This window comes from Mastigoproctus giganteus, chromosome 7 (genome assembly GCF_048544385.1).
Source record: "Mastigoproctus giganteus isolate SK-2022 chromosome 7, ASM4854438v1, whole genome shotgun sequence".
Classification (NCBI taxonomy): domain Eukaryota; kingdom Metazoa; phylum Arthropoda; class Arachnida; order Uropygi; family Thelyphonidae; genus Mastigoproctus; species Mastigoproctus giganteus.
Window position 1 is genome coordinate 221,959,315 of NC_143581.1, and position 16,006 is coordinate 221,975,320.

The window sequence follows — 16,006 nt, forward strand, 5'->3', positions numbered from 1 at the left end:
AGCTCTCATCTCCCCAACTCAATGGCAGAGCTCACTCTTGTGCATCAGGCAACACAGTGGCGATTTTCAGGGGCAGAATGCACTGGCCCCACAGGAGCTAGTTATCGTCGGTGACTCTACTGTCAGGGAGACAAGAAATATATTGTGAAAAAGCATAGGTGGAATAGGACCAGGGTATGCCTGCCAGGGTCAAAAGCTGATGATGTTGTAGAGCAGATATCATATTTTAAGGGCACAAAGGGTGATATTGTTGGACACATTGGCACTATTGACATTAAGAGTAGGATATCTGCGGACTTACTCAACAAGTACAGGTCAATGTTGAAAAAAAAAAGTCACGAGTCAGGGTAAATTTGAAAGTGTCTGCAATTCTGCCCAGACACGATAGGAGGGAGTATATGAGGAGAGCCTTATCAATCAATTCGGCCCTGGAGAGATTGTGCAAGGCTCATGGAGTAGAATTTTTCTTAGTGTGGTCTGTGCTTGTTAACAGGAGCGATTGTGGCAAAGGTAAAGAAAGCCTGCACGAGAACGACGAGAAACGTCGGATAACTTATGCAGAAAATTAGTTTCCCGATACGGCACTCTAGTGCTGTTCACTCAGTAAACAGACAGTAGGTGTTTTGGTCTGGAGCAAAGTCGAGAACGATATATTGATTGACAGGTAGGCGTGGCAAATGATGTGCTGATTGGTGCGCGAACACAACACACAATAACATCAGTTTAGTATCACTTTAGCAGCGGTGCCTCCGTAGCCAGGTGGGCAGGAGCAGCAGTGCATAGCACACGCTTCTTGATTAGACCGGAGTTTGAGCCCATGCCCACAAAATACGGAGGATGCGGAGAGGTCAAGGAATGACCACCGCATATATCCGGAGCAATATGGCCTTAGTTGCTAATGCTCCTAAAAACCAAATAACAAACAAACTTTAGCAGCACTAATGGTAACTTGTCCTAATCACACATGCCCTAACCTGTTTTCACCATTACAGTATTTCATAATGGTGAAAAAAGGTCAGGTTACCTCGACTTGAATCCCATGGGAGCTTGAACCCCTCCCGAAGTGGAGGGGGTAACCTAATCTATTTTCTTTAGAATCAGTCATATTTAGAAATACATTAATAAAAAATAAATTTTTTTATGGCTGTATTTTTATTTTCTTGTTCAATAATATGCCCTAATGGCGAAAAAAGGTCAGGTTACCTCCACTTGAATCCCATGGAAGCTTGAACCCCACCCGAAATGGATGGGTAACATAACCTTTTTTCTTTAGAATCATGGGTGGACTAGCACATAAATTGTTTATTAACAAAATATTAATTTTTTATTACTGTACTTTTATTTTTAAAGACACTCGTGCAATACACACATATCATAACGTCAATCAGCACCTTAAAAGATTCATCGCTTCTATTACCTGTTCACCATTCGTTACAAAACTATTATGCACCGTTCTTTACTGGTAAATACACATCATAATGCCAACCAATGACTACACAGTAGCTTGTTGTCTGTCACAACCACCACCAATCATTTCATCGTTCACCATGCCTACCTGTCAATCCATATATCCTTCTCGATTTCTGCTCCAGACTGATAACACCTACCATCTGTTTACTGAGCGAGCAGTACTAGAATCCGGTGTTGGGAAACTAATTTTCCGCGTAAGTTATCCAATGTTTCTCGTCGTTCTTGTGCAGGCTTTCTTTACCTTAGCTGAGATTGTTTCTACAGGGATGGGATACACTTAAAGAATTCCAAAAAAAATTTTCAAATGAGAAAACCTCGTGAGGTCAGGAGTAATACATGTTAAAATCAAACTCCCACTGACAAAGTGCAAGTAAAAGAATGCCTTTAATTTAAATCCATGCATAAAATATAATATAAAATCAGTATTTACACTACATACAATTAAAATTTATTAGTTAAAAATAGCATAAGGCTGTACATATGTATGTATTGCAATAAAGAAAGTTACAGATTTAAATTAAAGCATTCTTTTAGTTACAGTTTTGGTCAGTATTATATAGATTTTAACACAAAGCATATTTCATAGTCCATGAAATATAAAACAAACTTTGAATGAAAAACTGCCAAAACTGCTTAATTTTTACACAGTTTTAACAATTTTTCAATTTAAAGTTAAATTAAAACAATACTTATAAGCTTGGAGGTGCCTAGGCCCAATATGTTTGATAAGTTTAGGGATCTGCAATTAACTAAAGGTGAACAGATGGCTTGGGAATTGTAAAACTCCCACAGTAGCATAGTTGTAGGTATGATTTAAATAGTATTTACATAAGCAACTTAGATTACTGTTGTTGTTAGCGAATTGGCTTCTGTGGCCATAATGCACCTCCCAAAGTTCTTCCATTATACTGTGATCCAAGCCCAAGGTGGGATTCGAACCCATGACCTTTGGGTTGCCAGGCAGGCACTTTACCCACCTGGCTAGCCTGGTCGGCAACTTGCATTATTAAATTTTCTCATTTGGACTTGAATTTATATATGTTTATTTTATTATTTCTGCATTAATTTACTACTGAATGAAATCCAGTTTTTCTTTGATAAAAGTGGCATTCTTAGCTCTACCAGGAATGCAACCTCCTAATTAGCCTTGAATTATGTAATCTACAATTATATATCCTCGAATTATGAAAAACCTATTATATAGCCTCAAATTATGCAACCTCCTATTGAATAACTTTTTCAAGTAGGCATTGTGCTACAGCAGACAGTTATTTAAATGTCATGAATTCAACTAACAAGAGCTTTTCCAGTAATGCATTACTCACATTAGTCATAGCAAGGGTGTATTTTTCTATATTGTTTCAAGAAGCAGGTTTAAGATAGATTCTGCCTTCTTCCAAATATGATCAAGGAAATGTAGCCGTTACTTATGTAATTAGATAAGTGTATTTGTGTTTGGCTGTTAATATTTGAAACTACTAAGAGCAATAAAGTGACTCTGTAGTTTCAAAATTTACTTATCAACAGTTCAGTTTTTTTTTAAAAGGTGCCATCACTGTATTTAATGAAAGTTTATTGATAACATACACAATCACATTTAGGCATCTGGTTCAAAACTTGAGAAATATGATTAAACAGAAGAAAAATTTATTGTCTAGACCACTGGTGCTCAATTTTTTATATTGAAAGCTGCACTGGGGATTTTTGAGACTTCCCAGGCCTGGTAAAGGAGGGTTGGTTTAATGTTATACTGTTTTACACTGTAAGAGATAATAAAGACGTGTGATGTCTTTCTCAAAAAATAACTTAATCTGCGAGTCTCTGATGTTGCACATAGTGTCATGTCTAATTTGACTAGCAACATTTTTGAGACATATTGTATTCCACGAATTCATGCTTCATAACCAATAGATACATTTCAGAGTCTGCATTTCATAAATTTCATCCTGTGACCTCTACATTCCAACCTTTAATCTAGATTTCAGCATTATTTAGTCATAAGCTCAGTACAACTTTTTTCCCCCCAGAAAGTGTATATCATTTCAATTAATAATTAAACTGTAGGACCCCACTGCTATGCAGCTCATATTATACATTGCCTGACAAACAGAAAACCATTTGTCAAAAAAAACTAAGAAATCTGACTTGGTGATTATTTACTAGACTGACCTATTTTTCAGGTTAGTCTAGTGACAGTTCATTTTATGATCACCATTGTCTATATCAGAAAAAAATTAGCATGACTTTCAACAAAAGTACAGTATGTTGGATTCTTAGTACAAATGCTATCAAAAGCATTGTTTTACAGAAAAAATCTTAAAAGGTGAAGGAATGCAACAAAGAAATACAGCTCAATCAGATTAGACTCATTAGAACAGCACAAAAATAAAGTTACCTGGAAAAGCATTTCATAATTTGTTTCTTATTCAAACTTCATCCTTTTTTAATTGATTAGGGAAAATTATTCAGTGATTTGAATATATATGAATATACTCAAATACTTGAATATTCATGAAAACATTATACTGTCTATCTTATGGAGCTATGGTTTCATGCATGATGGTTGCAAGGTCAGGTGCTTGTAACTCAAAGAGTAATTAGCTATTCCCAGTGATAGAGTGGGAATAGTTAATCACTCTCTGAAGTGTCAGAAGTTAATATATCATTCATAATTAAACATATAAAGTTAATAAATTTAAAACCTTTTATTGAGTTTAATTTATCAGCAGACAGTTCAATATCATAGTGCAAGTTTGAATGATATTGGCTGCTTTGGGAAGTTAGCATTATATGAATTTGTTAGTTAGCACTAACAAACACCAGTATTATCACCTCATCATACGACTTGAGCATACTGCATAGCTAGTGACTAACTTTTGGCAGTGGCACCTAGGTCTTGAACACTGTTGAAGTCTGATCATTTACACCATAGTGGGGTGCTATGCAAATGAAATTTACTAAAGAAAGGATATAATCCTTATAATTCAATAACTCTCTCACAGGTTACATTGCTACAAATTCACCTATACTGTGCTACTAATAAAAAGCAATGAATGTACAATTAAGAAAATACAGCAAGAGGGGTATGTTGAGATGGACGAATACTGAGTTGGCCAATCTAATAGAGCAAGAAAAAGATGGCATGGGAGAGGCACTAAGCAATGAAAAGTACTGAATCCTACCACAAAAAAAAAAGGTTAGGAGGCAGAGTATGAGAAAGACACTGGCTAAGAGAGCAAAGAACAGGGATAAGGAGTTTTTCATGTTTGTGAATACAAAGAAGAAGAAAACAAATCAGATGAACTCTCGTGTAATGAGTGTGAGAGAAAGTGTTAGATAACTATAATAATTCTGATGAATTCAATGGGTACTCTGCATCAATATTGGCTAATGAAAGACCCTTCATTGGTAAGTAAAGGCTGTGTGTGAGTGAGGATGAGACATATGAAATTAATGATTTAGAAATTACAGATGATTGTTTGTTAGAAAAACTTTCAAGCCTAAAAGCGAGTCTCCTACAGCAGATAGGATATATCCAGTAATTTTGAGGGAGGCGGCCAGAGAGCGCATTGAACAATTGAGGTTAATTACGAGGGCATCACTGGACTCAGGAGAGATTCCTTTGGGTTGGAGAAGTGACAACATATTGCCAATTCATAAAGGAAGTTGTAAGAGTGTTTTTTTTTTTTTTTTTTTTTTTTTTTAGGAGCATTAGCAACTAAGGCCATATTGCTCCGGGATATGCGATGGTCATTCCTTGACCTTTCCGCATCCTCCGTATTTGGTGGTGACGGGCTCGAACCCCGGTCTAATCAAGAAGCGCGTGCTACGCACTGCTGCTCCTTCCCACCTGGCTACGGAGGCGCCTTTGTAAGAGTGAAGTTAGTAACTACACACACTGGTTAATCTAACTTTGGTGGTAGGGAAAATCTTGGAGGAAATGATTATGATCCAGGGACATACGGATAGAAATGGCATTGTGAACGACACACAACATGGGTTTTTTAAGGGAAAATTGTGTTTAACTAATACAGTTAATGATTTTTACACAGTTACCCATAAGCTGGATGTAGGACATCCAGCTTATGGGTAATTTCAACATAGTTTATTTGGATTTTAGAAAGGCATTTGACTCAGTCCCTCACGAGCAGTTACTATATAAGCTGAAACAGGTGGGGATCACAGGAAAGATTCTAAGGTAGCTCTGATGATGGCTACAGAGCTGGAGGTAGAGGGTTGTGATTAATGGATATTCTGTTGTTTCTGATTTTCACAAACAACATCAACAAGGGGATAGAGGGCATGATGTCAAAATTTCTAGATGATGTAAAGACTGGGAAAATGGTTAATGAGTGCCAAGCAGTGCTCCTTAAGGACAACTTTAACAGGCTTCAAGCACAGTTGGAAAGGTGCTGGCTATGTTTTAATGCATCAAAGTTTTACACCCAGGGAATAGCAACCCCAAAATAACATACACTTGGTGGGTTGAATTAAAAACAGTAGAGGAGGAAAGGGATCATGGAGTCATGGTACAGGTGGATATGAAGTTCTTTGATCAATGTAGATAAGCAATATTCTCATTTTTATAAAGGATTTCAGAACTAGAGTTCAGAAATTCAAATTATGGGGAATGAGATTTAGACTAGACTGCAGGAATTTTTCTTTTATCCAGTGAGTTGCTGATTACTGGAATGGGTTGCCTCCACAGATGGTTGAGGCTAACAGGTTGGAGAAAATCAAAGGCCAACTGTTATTTTTGAGTTAATTATTTATTATTATTTGATCTATTTATTTTACTTTATTTCATTTTATTCTCTCTTTTTTGACCAATGCGAGAGAGAGAGAGAGAGAGAGAGAGAGAGAGAGAGAGAGAGAGAGAGAGAGAGAGAGAGAGAGTTGGCTTCCTTGCACTACATGGCTAACACTAATAGTGATATTAAAGTGTTGCTATTTACTTCTATTTAAATACAACTGAGAATAAAGCAGAACTAACTCCTTTTCATTGAACAGTATTTGAAAAAGTTAGCAATATATCAGTGTAGTCTGTATACGGATTGAATTTAACAGTATCATCAAATTTTGCGAATAAAAAAAAAAAAAAAAAAAAAAGTAAAGCAAAAGTCAATTTTAACCAAAAATTTATAAGGCCTGATAAAAAAAAAACAAAATAAAACTTGATCATAACCAATTATTCCAATCGTTTTATTCCAAATTCTGTTTTTAAATATTTATCATCATTACTGATTAATATATAAATAAGCAGTCACCCCCCCCCCCCACAAAATCAAAATGCACAAACTTCTTGCTTTTGTTTCCATTATATTGGAAACTGGGCCTTCTCTTCCCTGCTGTACATTATTTTTCTTCTAAATTCTAAAGAGCTTAATCCTGTAAAAATCTCATACCTGCACTCTAACATGGAATATTGTTCCTATATTTTCAATTCCCCCCCCCCCCCCCACCATCAAACCTCTCACCAACTCCTAGACCAGCATTTCCCAAACTGGGGTCCGTAGTTCCAGAGGGTCTGTGAAATGTTCAGAAGGGGTATCAAGTGTATATTCCTTACATTTTGCAGGTGAAATTTGTGGACATCTGCTCAGATATTACTTTATCAGAGACTGGGTTTCCTAACACCTAGACTTTCCTCTTTTTTTGCATCCTTTGGCTTTAAATCTATTTATCCAAATTAACAAATTCATTTTTTTTTTATTTATATTCCCTTATTCTTCTGGTATTTTCTCAGTTACATGTAAATTTACTTACCTATTCCAAAAAAAAAGAAAAGAAAAAAGATAAATTGGTAAATTTCCTAAAGGACTTTCACCAGTGCTACAGAAAAACTTTCCCACAGCCAACTACTACTGTCATATAGTTAGCCTACATGATCCCTAAATGATTCCTAGATGACCACCATGCCCAATGGTTGATATATTTGTTTTTTTATTCTATGGTTAATCATATTATATGATTAACATGAACCAATTGTTTTAAATTCATTTAAGCCATATGAATCAATTTAATTTAACATGGTATTACTGAGGAGGCTATATAATCAGGAGGAGCCCTATACATTTCCTAAGTGAGGCTTGTGGGAGAGTTAACCTACACTTTTTGTGGTGTAACCTGTTAATAGGGAGCCAACTGAATGGCTTCTGAACAAAGGAGGATGGGCTGCCAATATAGAACTAGCCAACCAGAATGGATAATATATAGGCTGAAAACCTCTCACTATGGTAGAAAAAAGCAATCAGGACAGTCCACAAGGACTAATTTCTGCTATCACAGTGACCTGTACACGTTGAGTATAATTGATATGAATGACAATGAAGATGAATTTTTTTCATAAGGAGTGCAAGCAAACTACAGTATCTTTCAAACACAAAGCAAAAATCTGGTATGAGTAATTGTTGCTACTAGAGCTGATATATACAACTGGTAATGGCCTTTTTGATTTTTCACATATAAGAGGAATTATTCTTGGAAAGAGGTAGTCCAGGAACTGTGCAGAAAATTCTGAGCAACTCATGTTTCTAGATATGGAGTAGCTTCTACATCAGTCTAAATTTAAAATTCTAAGTGCACCCTTTTCTTTTCTGGTGGCAAGAAGAACCACATGTGTTACACAGCAAATTCTGATGGATAGTCCAAGGGGGGGGGGAATATCATGCATATGGGAATCAAAGTAAAAGGCATTTATTTGTGTTCCTAAGTAAGGTATTTGTCAACAGCTGCTGATCATAATTCTATGATATTAGCAAAAATCAATCAAGAGCATATATCAGACAGTTTGACTAATCTTGTGAAGTGGTAGTCAGCTACAAGGCAGTTTTCTGAAGTGATGGTGAACATCCTTTAGAAAACCTTTGGTTTTTTAAAGGAATTTTACTTGTTTTTCATTCAAGAAATCTTGAACTGCAAAAGTAATCAAACCTCATATATTCAACAAGCTCCTTTTGAAGATAAATAGCATCCAAAATCTGTGGTATACTGCTAAAAATTCTTATCTCTATTTTATTCAAAACAAAAATCAGCTGAATTGATAACAGACTCTCACTCACACACTCATTCTATTATCTGTTTACACAGACATTCCATTTCTGCTACATGCCTTTCTCAGTGAGCATCATTCTTCTGAACTGACATATATAACTTCAATACTCTTCCACAGTGGTTAGAATATATGCAACTGGCCACCATACACTTATTGGTCTTCAAACTCATTGTTCTAAAATTTCTTCCTCTCTATTCATTCCTTTCCTTCATACACATTTTCCTAAAATTATAGCCTATAAAAATTTAATTTCAGTGTTAAGTTTCTACTGGTGTGCAAGGCACTAGAAGTTTTTACAACATTTTATGAATGTGCGATTATCATAAAGAGTTAAGACAACAGAATAGAGTTATATACGAAAAAAAATTAAAAATTTATTATCTATGGTTCCCTCTAAGCTGCTAGCCACAACTAGTACAGTACAAGTTAAAAGAATGAATATTAAGTTATTGTTAGCTGAATGCCTTGTTCATGAAATCTGCATGAACTAATAAGTGTGCATCAAATAAATATCAAAGAATAAGAAAAATGCCAAATATGTTAGGATACTAAGGTATAATTAGAACCACATAAGAAATTAGTTTGATGAAAATAAAATGTGCATGTAGGTTGTAAACTAAAAAGTTCTTGTGTTTAAAATAAAAAATTTAATATTTTATGTATGAATTATATACCTTATCAGAACAATAGGGTCTCATTGTTTATTTCTCTATTTCAGAGTTTTTTTTTCATCATATTAATTAATTAGCTGTTCCACTGATTAAATATATTCTCTATTATTAAAATGACATAAGTATTAACAAGAAGTCTGAAATCTGCAAAGTAATTTTAATGATTTTTTTCTCTGAAAATACATTTTCACTTAAAAAAGACACACTAAATCCATACTAAAAAATTTCAACAATGTATAAATACACCATGTTAATATGTAATAATAATTGTTATTAAATATTACTTACGTAAATCAAAGGAGAGAAAGGAAGGAAAATGAGCTACAGATAAATGATTGTCATCAGAGCTTTGATTTGCAATTATTCTAAAGTGATTAGTTGAGGAATTTGATGCAAGAAAGCAAGCTTATACAGCATCAGCAAAAAAAAAAAAAAAACCCTTTCCCATTTCGCACATCCAGTCATACTGCAGATGTTTGTATAGTTCAGCCTTAAATTTATTTAAGCTATCAACTTCCACAACAACAAATGGAAGTTTGCTAAAGGCAAACTTCTGCACATCTATTCTACAACTGTCTTTTCTCAATTGGAATCTATGCCACCTCAGGCTGTTAATCTGAGCAAGCGGAAGTATCCTATCAGCACTGAGCCTGCAAACCATTCAAGGCCTTATACACCTCAATCAGATCACCCTGCAGGTGCCTAGTTTCTGGATGCTACAACTTGCAGAAATTAAGTCTTTCTTTGTAAGCACACCCCTTTGTTCCTCTCACCAATCTTGTTGCCCTTCTCTGTACTAATTCTAGCAACTCTACATCCTACCTAAAATGAGGCCTCCAAACCTGTACGCAACACTCAAGGTGTGGCCTGACCATTGCCTTATACAGAGGGATAATCACCTCCTTGTCTCTGCTAGCAAAATTCCTATATATCATTGACAAAACTCCATGACCTGTTCTGGCAGCCTGTCTGCACTGTCAGAAAACCTTGTATCTGACGTACAATTACCCCCAAGGTCTTTTTCATTCTCCACCTCCCTGAGTGTAGTAAGTACCATACAGTTGGTACATTTCTCTTGATTTACTGCTACCTATATGCAGTACTTTACATTTGTCAATGTTAAATTCAGTTGCCACTTCTCACCCCATCTGCCTAACTTTTCTAGATCCTGTTGCAGTAGCATACTGTCTTTACTGCATTAATGATATCAGAGAAGTATACACATTTCCTATTCTAGACAAAAGGAAGAATATAGTTCTATTAATACAAGAGTGGTGCATTTATTTGTACATTACTTAAACTTTTTTAATATGGAGTTAAGTGTTGAAATTGTCTTATTGAGCTTTTCCTAGATAAAATGTCTTTCACTGGTCAAACATTGAGCTTTTTATTATTTACAAGATTATTACTATCTTTCATGAGGTTTATAATGCTGATTTCTGTAATTCTTGTTACATTTATCACATTACTGTGTCAAAGAAGGTTAAAAAGCAGCAAGCATGTGGCACATTTAGAAATTAATGTAAGTTTGTTGAAAATTTAATGGGTTTGGATTGAAAATCCTAACATTATACATAATGAAGTTCAGGGCAAAAAAAAAAAAAAAAAGAAAAAGAAAAAGAAAAAAGAAGTGAAGTGAAGTGAAGCAGCAGGGCAGCACTATTCCAGTTGGCCCTACCTGAATATACAGATGGCTTAAGGTAGTGGTGAGACAGGAAGCCTGCGTTGTAGTACCGGGTCAGTGCAGGGGGCGGACCAATTTGGGGCTCTGTCACAAAGGCAGGTTAGCAGGTCAGGGATCATACTCTGTATAGCATCCATTTACAAAAACATCTCACATCTCAGTAATTGAAGAGCTACAAAATTCTGCTTAGTTGTTACAAGTACAGGATCTACATCTAGGTACAAACTAAATAAGTAAACAAATTATAAACACACAAAATATAATATACAAAAATTAAAGGGGAGTTTATAAAAATTAGGAATCTGTGCAAGGAAAAAGAACTATGGAAACAGTGCTGAATTCAGAAACAAAGAAAGAAAGAAAGAAAGAAAATTATAAGTCTTATTGTAACTTGCTGATAGTATTAATGAACAGGACTCCTACAGTGCTGCAAATAGTCTAGGTTTAATTACATTAGGAAATCCTACAGAACTGCAGAAAGTTGTAGCTAAGAGGTAAAAAAAGGTTTACTACAGACAGAAAAAGACAGGCATTAGGAAGAAAATGCTTCATGCTGTACGACCTGCATTACATGCACCACTCTCAGATGATCCATTCTCTTTGGGGTTAGCACAGAAACTGGTGGATTGGACCTCCTCTGAATTGGTTACCTTGCCAGAACAAGTGTTTGTTATTTGTGAGTTTTGAGATGTATTATCTAACATGGCAGTCATTAATAATGTATCTGGTGGTACCTGAATCTTGTTTTGATCGAAATCTTTTGCTTCGCTATCTTTTTTAAAATTCTTTACATTTTGATTATCACTAGAAAATTCAAAATCATAATGTTCTTTATCTTTAGTAAATGTTTGAAAACCCCATAAGTCTGAAGTACTAGTTTGTGCTCCTTGCATACTTAAAGGTGGCCAAGAAGATCTTATATTTGGCTTGATTTTTTTTTGTCTTGGAAGACTTTCTGCAGAACAACTAGAAGTTAACTGTTTTCTTTCAAAATGATTAATTAAATGTTGGAGGGCTTTTTGTTTTTCAAATCTTCTAATTAGATTTCTTATTCTTTTAGAGAGAGAAAGTGATTTCCCAGTTTTTTTGTTCTCATCTTCATCCATGTAACTAAATTGCTGTTTTGGAGAACTGTGTTTTAATCTGATGCTGTCTTTTGAACTCAGGTTACAAGGATGAGGAAATGTCTTGAGTTTATTATCCGGGTTGCTAGCCAAGGCAACTGCACTACCCTGTGACCGATCACTTATGCTTTCATTAGACCTCCTTTCACAATACGGCACATGGACAAACTTGTGCACACTAGGTATGCCTGAATATGTTTTCTTTTTCTTTGATTTCATAAATGGCAAAGTTTGCCAGCTACGACCTGTAAAAGAAACACTGTCCATACTCTCAAATTTCTGACACAGTTTCCTCACAGAACCCCAAGGAACAGTAAAAGGTTTTTGCCTCCCATGCCAATAAACACCATATTCAGTCCTTTGTAGAGTTGGAGATCCACTCTGGCTATTTGGTGACTTAAAAAAGCGAACATTTCTTGGTAAACTCTGGGATCGAACATTATAAGATCCAGAAGCTAAACTTTCCATGCTCTCAAACTTGTCTCGTGTTTTTAAAACATTACCAGGTTTTATATTTTGCAGATAAAAGCTACACATCATATCAGCAGGAAATTTGCAACTACTTCTTGATTTAGATATAATTTTAGAAGCACTAATGTCACTTTTACTTGGACTAACAGTTGACCACTGATCAAGGGACTTTGATCGAATATCTTGCATACTGCCACTATTTCTTTTTTCTTTCCTGCAACTTTTCTGGAAAGATTCACCATCCTGTAAAGTCAAATCAATATTGGAAACAGTTCTCTCAGGTACATAATGAGGTTGGAAGCACTGTACAGATGAGCATAGGTGATAATGATGATGAGAGGAAGAAACTGAAGGCGTATTACTAATGTCACAGCAGGACAAGATACGCCGTGGAACATCAGTATCTTCTAGGATAGTTTGTATGGAAGAATTTTGTGAGGCTACCCTAATAGATTCATGTTTTTGTACATCCTTTGAAAAGGAAGTTGATTCTCTATGCTTAAGTTTTTTCTTTCTAGGCCAGGTCGCTCGTCCTGCATCTTCAAAAGAATGATCTCGAGGAAGAGATGCAGACCTTATTCCTAATGGTTGCGAACGAAATGGTAAAGAAGACATACTAAATCTTTTTGCCAATATTTCTGAACAATATGGTCTTGAAACTTTTTTTGAGAGGACTTCAAACACTCTCTTTTTCTCTTGGACAGAAGTTGCTCTCAGACACAATGGTAGATCTTTCTGGCTTGATTTTGATATATCTTTTAAAAATGCTTGTTTCTCAAAATATTCTACTTTACCATGAATACTCTGTCCCAAAAAAATATCTGTTTTCACAGAAACATTAGTGCTACCAGTGTCAGAAGACGAGGATGGTTTTGTTTCATCGTCGAGTGAAGTTTGACTATTAGGTTTCCAAGTTTTTTCAGGAGGATGGAGTAAGAGAAGCAAATTATTAGCACGGTGTCGTTCTAGACTACTAGCTCTGGAACTGGGTTCACTGTCAGATGAATATGCCAAGGAATAGCAGGTGCGAGGGGACTGTGGTCTTGAGATTTCTTCTGTAACAGAAATCAGACTTTTTGTTTTAGTGAATAAATGAGAATCTTTTTCTTTGTTTTCTGGTGCCACTGTAATCTCTAAAGCTGAACTGTAACTTTTATGTTCTTGTCCCCCCTTATGATGAAAATGATATTCTTTAAGACTGTGCTGGGTTTCAGTGCCTAGTGTGCAGTCAGTAACTACTTCTGTCTCTTCTAATTGTTTGTCCTGTATTGCAATCCATGGTTTTACATGAGTGGGATTACTAGGAGGTACACATTCTGAAGTGTTTCTAACTGTTAGTTTTTCTGATCCTGAAATCTGGGGAAGTATAGCAGGATCATCAGTCATACACACTTCATATTTCTCTGTATGACTGATACTCTGCTTGGTTGAATGGTCTCTTGAATGTGATGTCTCCATTACCCAATGGCTAACTCTCAACTTCTTCCAACAATTTGGGGAAATAGTTTTGAGTTGATCATCTTGCAAATTTGGCTCAATCTGGAATGTCACTTTTCTCGATGGGTGCCATGTTTTGGATCTTTGTCGTGATTTATGTTCTTTTAATTCTTCAAGAGTATTATATTTGGCTACCAAGTCTGCTACAGAGACACTCTGTGGCACTCTTCGTGTCTTTGTAAGTGAAAGGGGAAGTAATTGCTTTTTAATTGATTTCCAGCAGCTTTTCGGGTCTTGCAAATTCTCAAAAATTTTCTTCAAATCTTCAACTGACAAAGATTTCATTTTCAATCCTCTATCATCTTTTTTCCACTGCGACTGACTATAACTTGCTTTCCAGAAAAATTCCCTCTTTTTTCGTCCATTTTCTAATTCATCATATATCTTCTGTACAGCATAATTTGGTTTGGATAAACAACCCTTTGTATTTTTATCCATTTTAGCAAGTTTTTCAATATTGGAATAATAATTTCTTAATCGAAGAAAGTGCTGAGATCTACTTACAGACTGGAGGATTGTGGAAATATATTTATGGTAGTCTGCTGTTTGACCAGGTTTATCATCCTTACTGTTGTGCACATTTACTACTGATGTATCATTTATTAAATGATCACTATCTTTATTATTAGTATCAGAATCATGAAGTGGTTTAGCTCTTATCAAAGGAGTGTCATCTGCTTCCTCAAAATTGCCTTTGATAGTTATATTTTCGACATAAGATTCTCTGTCTATAATTTCCAGGCTTCCATTTTTATCAGTTATAGGCAAATTCTCATTATCATTTATAATTTCATCCAAAAATTTCTTTTCAGTATCAGTTCCTTGGTTCTCATCTGCATTTAAATTTATTTCTTCATCAATAATTCTACAAATAGATACTCTATGATATTCTTCTGTATTTTTTTCTTTTTTGTTGAAACTGATAACATTTTCAGAAGAAATAAATCTATCCTCAGTCCAGTCACTAGGTTTAAATTTTGTCAATTCTGGTTTTGAAGCTACAGCTGGAGAAGCCTGACCTTCTCCCAAACTACAGTAACCAGTTTCCATACTGGAAAAGCTCGTTTCAAGTTCTGAAAGCGGGCTTGATTTCTCAACAGACATTTCCGATGTTTCCTTATATACAGAATGAAATAATATTTTTGAATGACTCAAATCTGAATTTTCAGTTGAGCTAGTTCCCTCTCCTTGAGGTTCTAAGAATTTGGATGGACTGCTATTTTTGAAATGCTTATTATCTTCATGCACAATATTATCTGAAATTAAAGAACTTGATTTTAAAGATGTATTATTATTATTATCTTCAATTACACTAACTTCTTGTTTTTTAATATGCTTTGAATTTTCTTTCCCATTATTATATTTTTTCCCTTTAGTTCCATCTATATATTTTTTGAGATGTTTATAAATAGACATTTTCTGTGATGGCTTTGTATGTGGCTTTGTTGATACTTTCCAAGGATTTTTTGAATCACTTGGCTTTATATTGGACCATTTAATTAAAGTAGGATTCCATCGAGAAGAAGAACGTGCTGGAGGATGAGGAGGTTGTTCAGGGGTAAAAGAATACCCATCAGAAGATGCTAAATACCCAACAGAAACTGATGGTTTTTTGAAACATATATTTTCATTTTCCTCTTCCTTGGATATATTGTAACTTATATGTTTCTCAGGGAATATGCAGAGTTTATCTGGTGTGTGTTTATGACTCTGGCAAGGAGGATGTAATCCTGGATGATGATGGTAGTGATGATGAGGATGAGGACCAGTACACATATGGTTAGACACTGCAAGGAGAGACACAGGAATAGGAGAAGCCTATTATTTTCTCGCTGTTAAGGTATGTTAACAATGTACTACCATGTTTACATACCAATATGGATGGTATTAAAAGAAAATCTAACAAACTGCAACTTAGCCATAAATAGGATTAAAATAGGGTTATAAAAGATTCCAACGCGTATGTTTTAGTCTAAAACTGTTAGTTAAAATATCAAAAATTGCCATATTTAAGTAAGTAAAAATGGCAGTACAG

The 16,006-nt window shown here is 35.2% G+C and overlaps 1 protein-coding gene across 14 annotated transcripts in view; it reads right to left on the minus strand.

The window, feature by feature from the left end:
* LOC150083714 (uncharacterized) overlaps positions 1-16,006 on the minus strand; it is a 448,219-nt gene that overhangs the window by 112,404 nt on the left and 319,809 nt on the right. For 11 of the 14 annotated variants that reach the window (XM_090378147.1, XM_090378155.1, XM_090378153.1 and 8 more), the window contains one exon: positions 11,133-15,758. The exons of 1 other annotated variant lie outside the window; for it this stretch is intronic. In XM_090378147.1, coding sequence (XP_090234273.1) covers positions 11,428-15,758 — 4,331 coding nt within the window. In that variant the 3' untranslated portion in view covers positions 11,133-11,427. Of the gene's footprint in view, positions 1-10,873; positions 10,964-11,132; positions 15,759-16,006 lie in introns of those variants that run through there. 2 more of the 14 variants (XM_090378157.1, XM_090378156.1) reach the window with 1 other exon arrangement.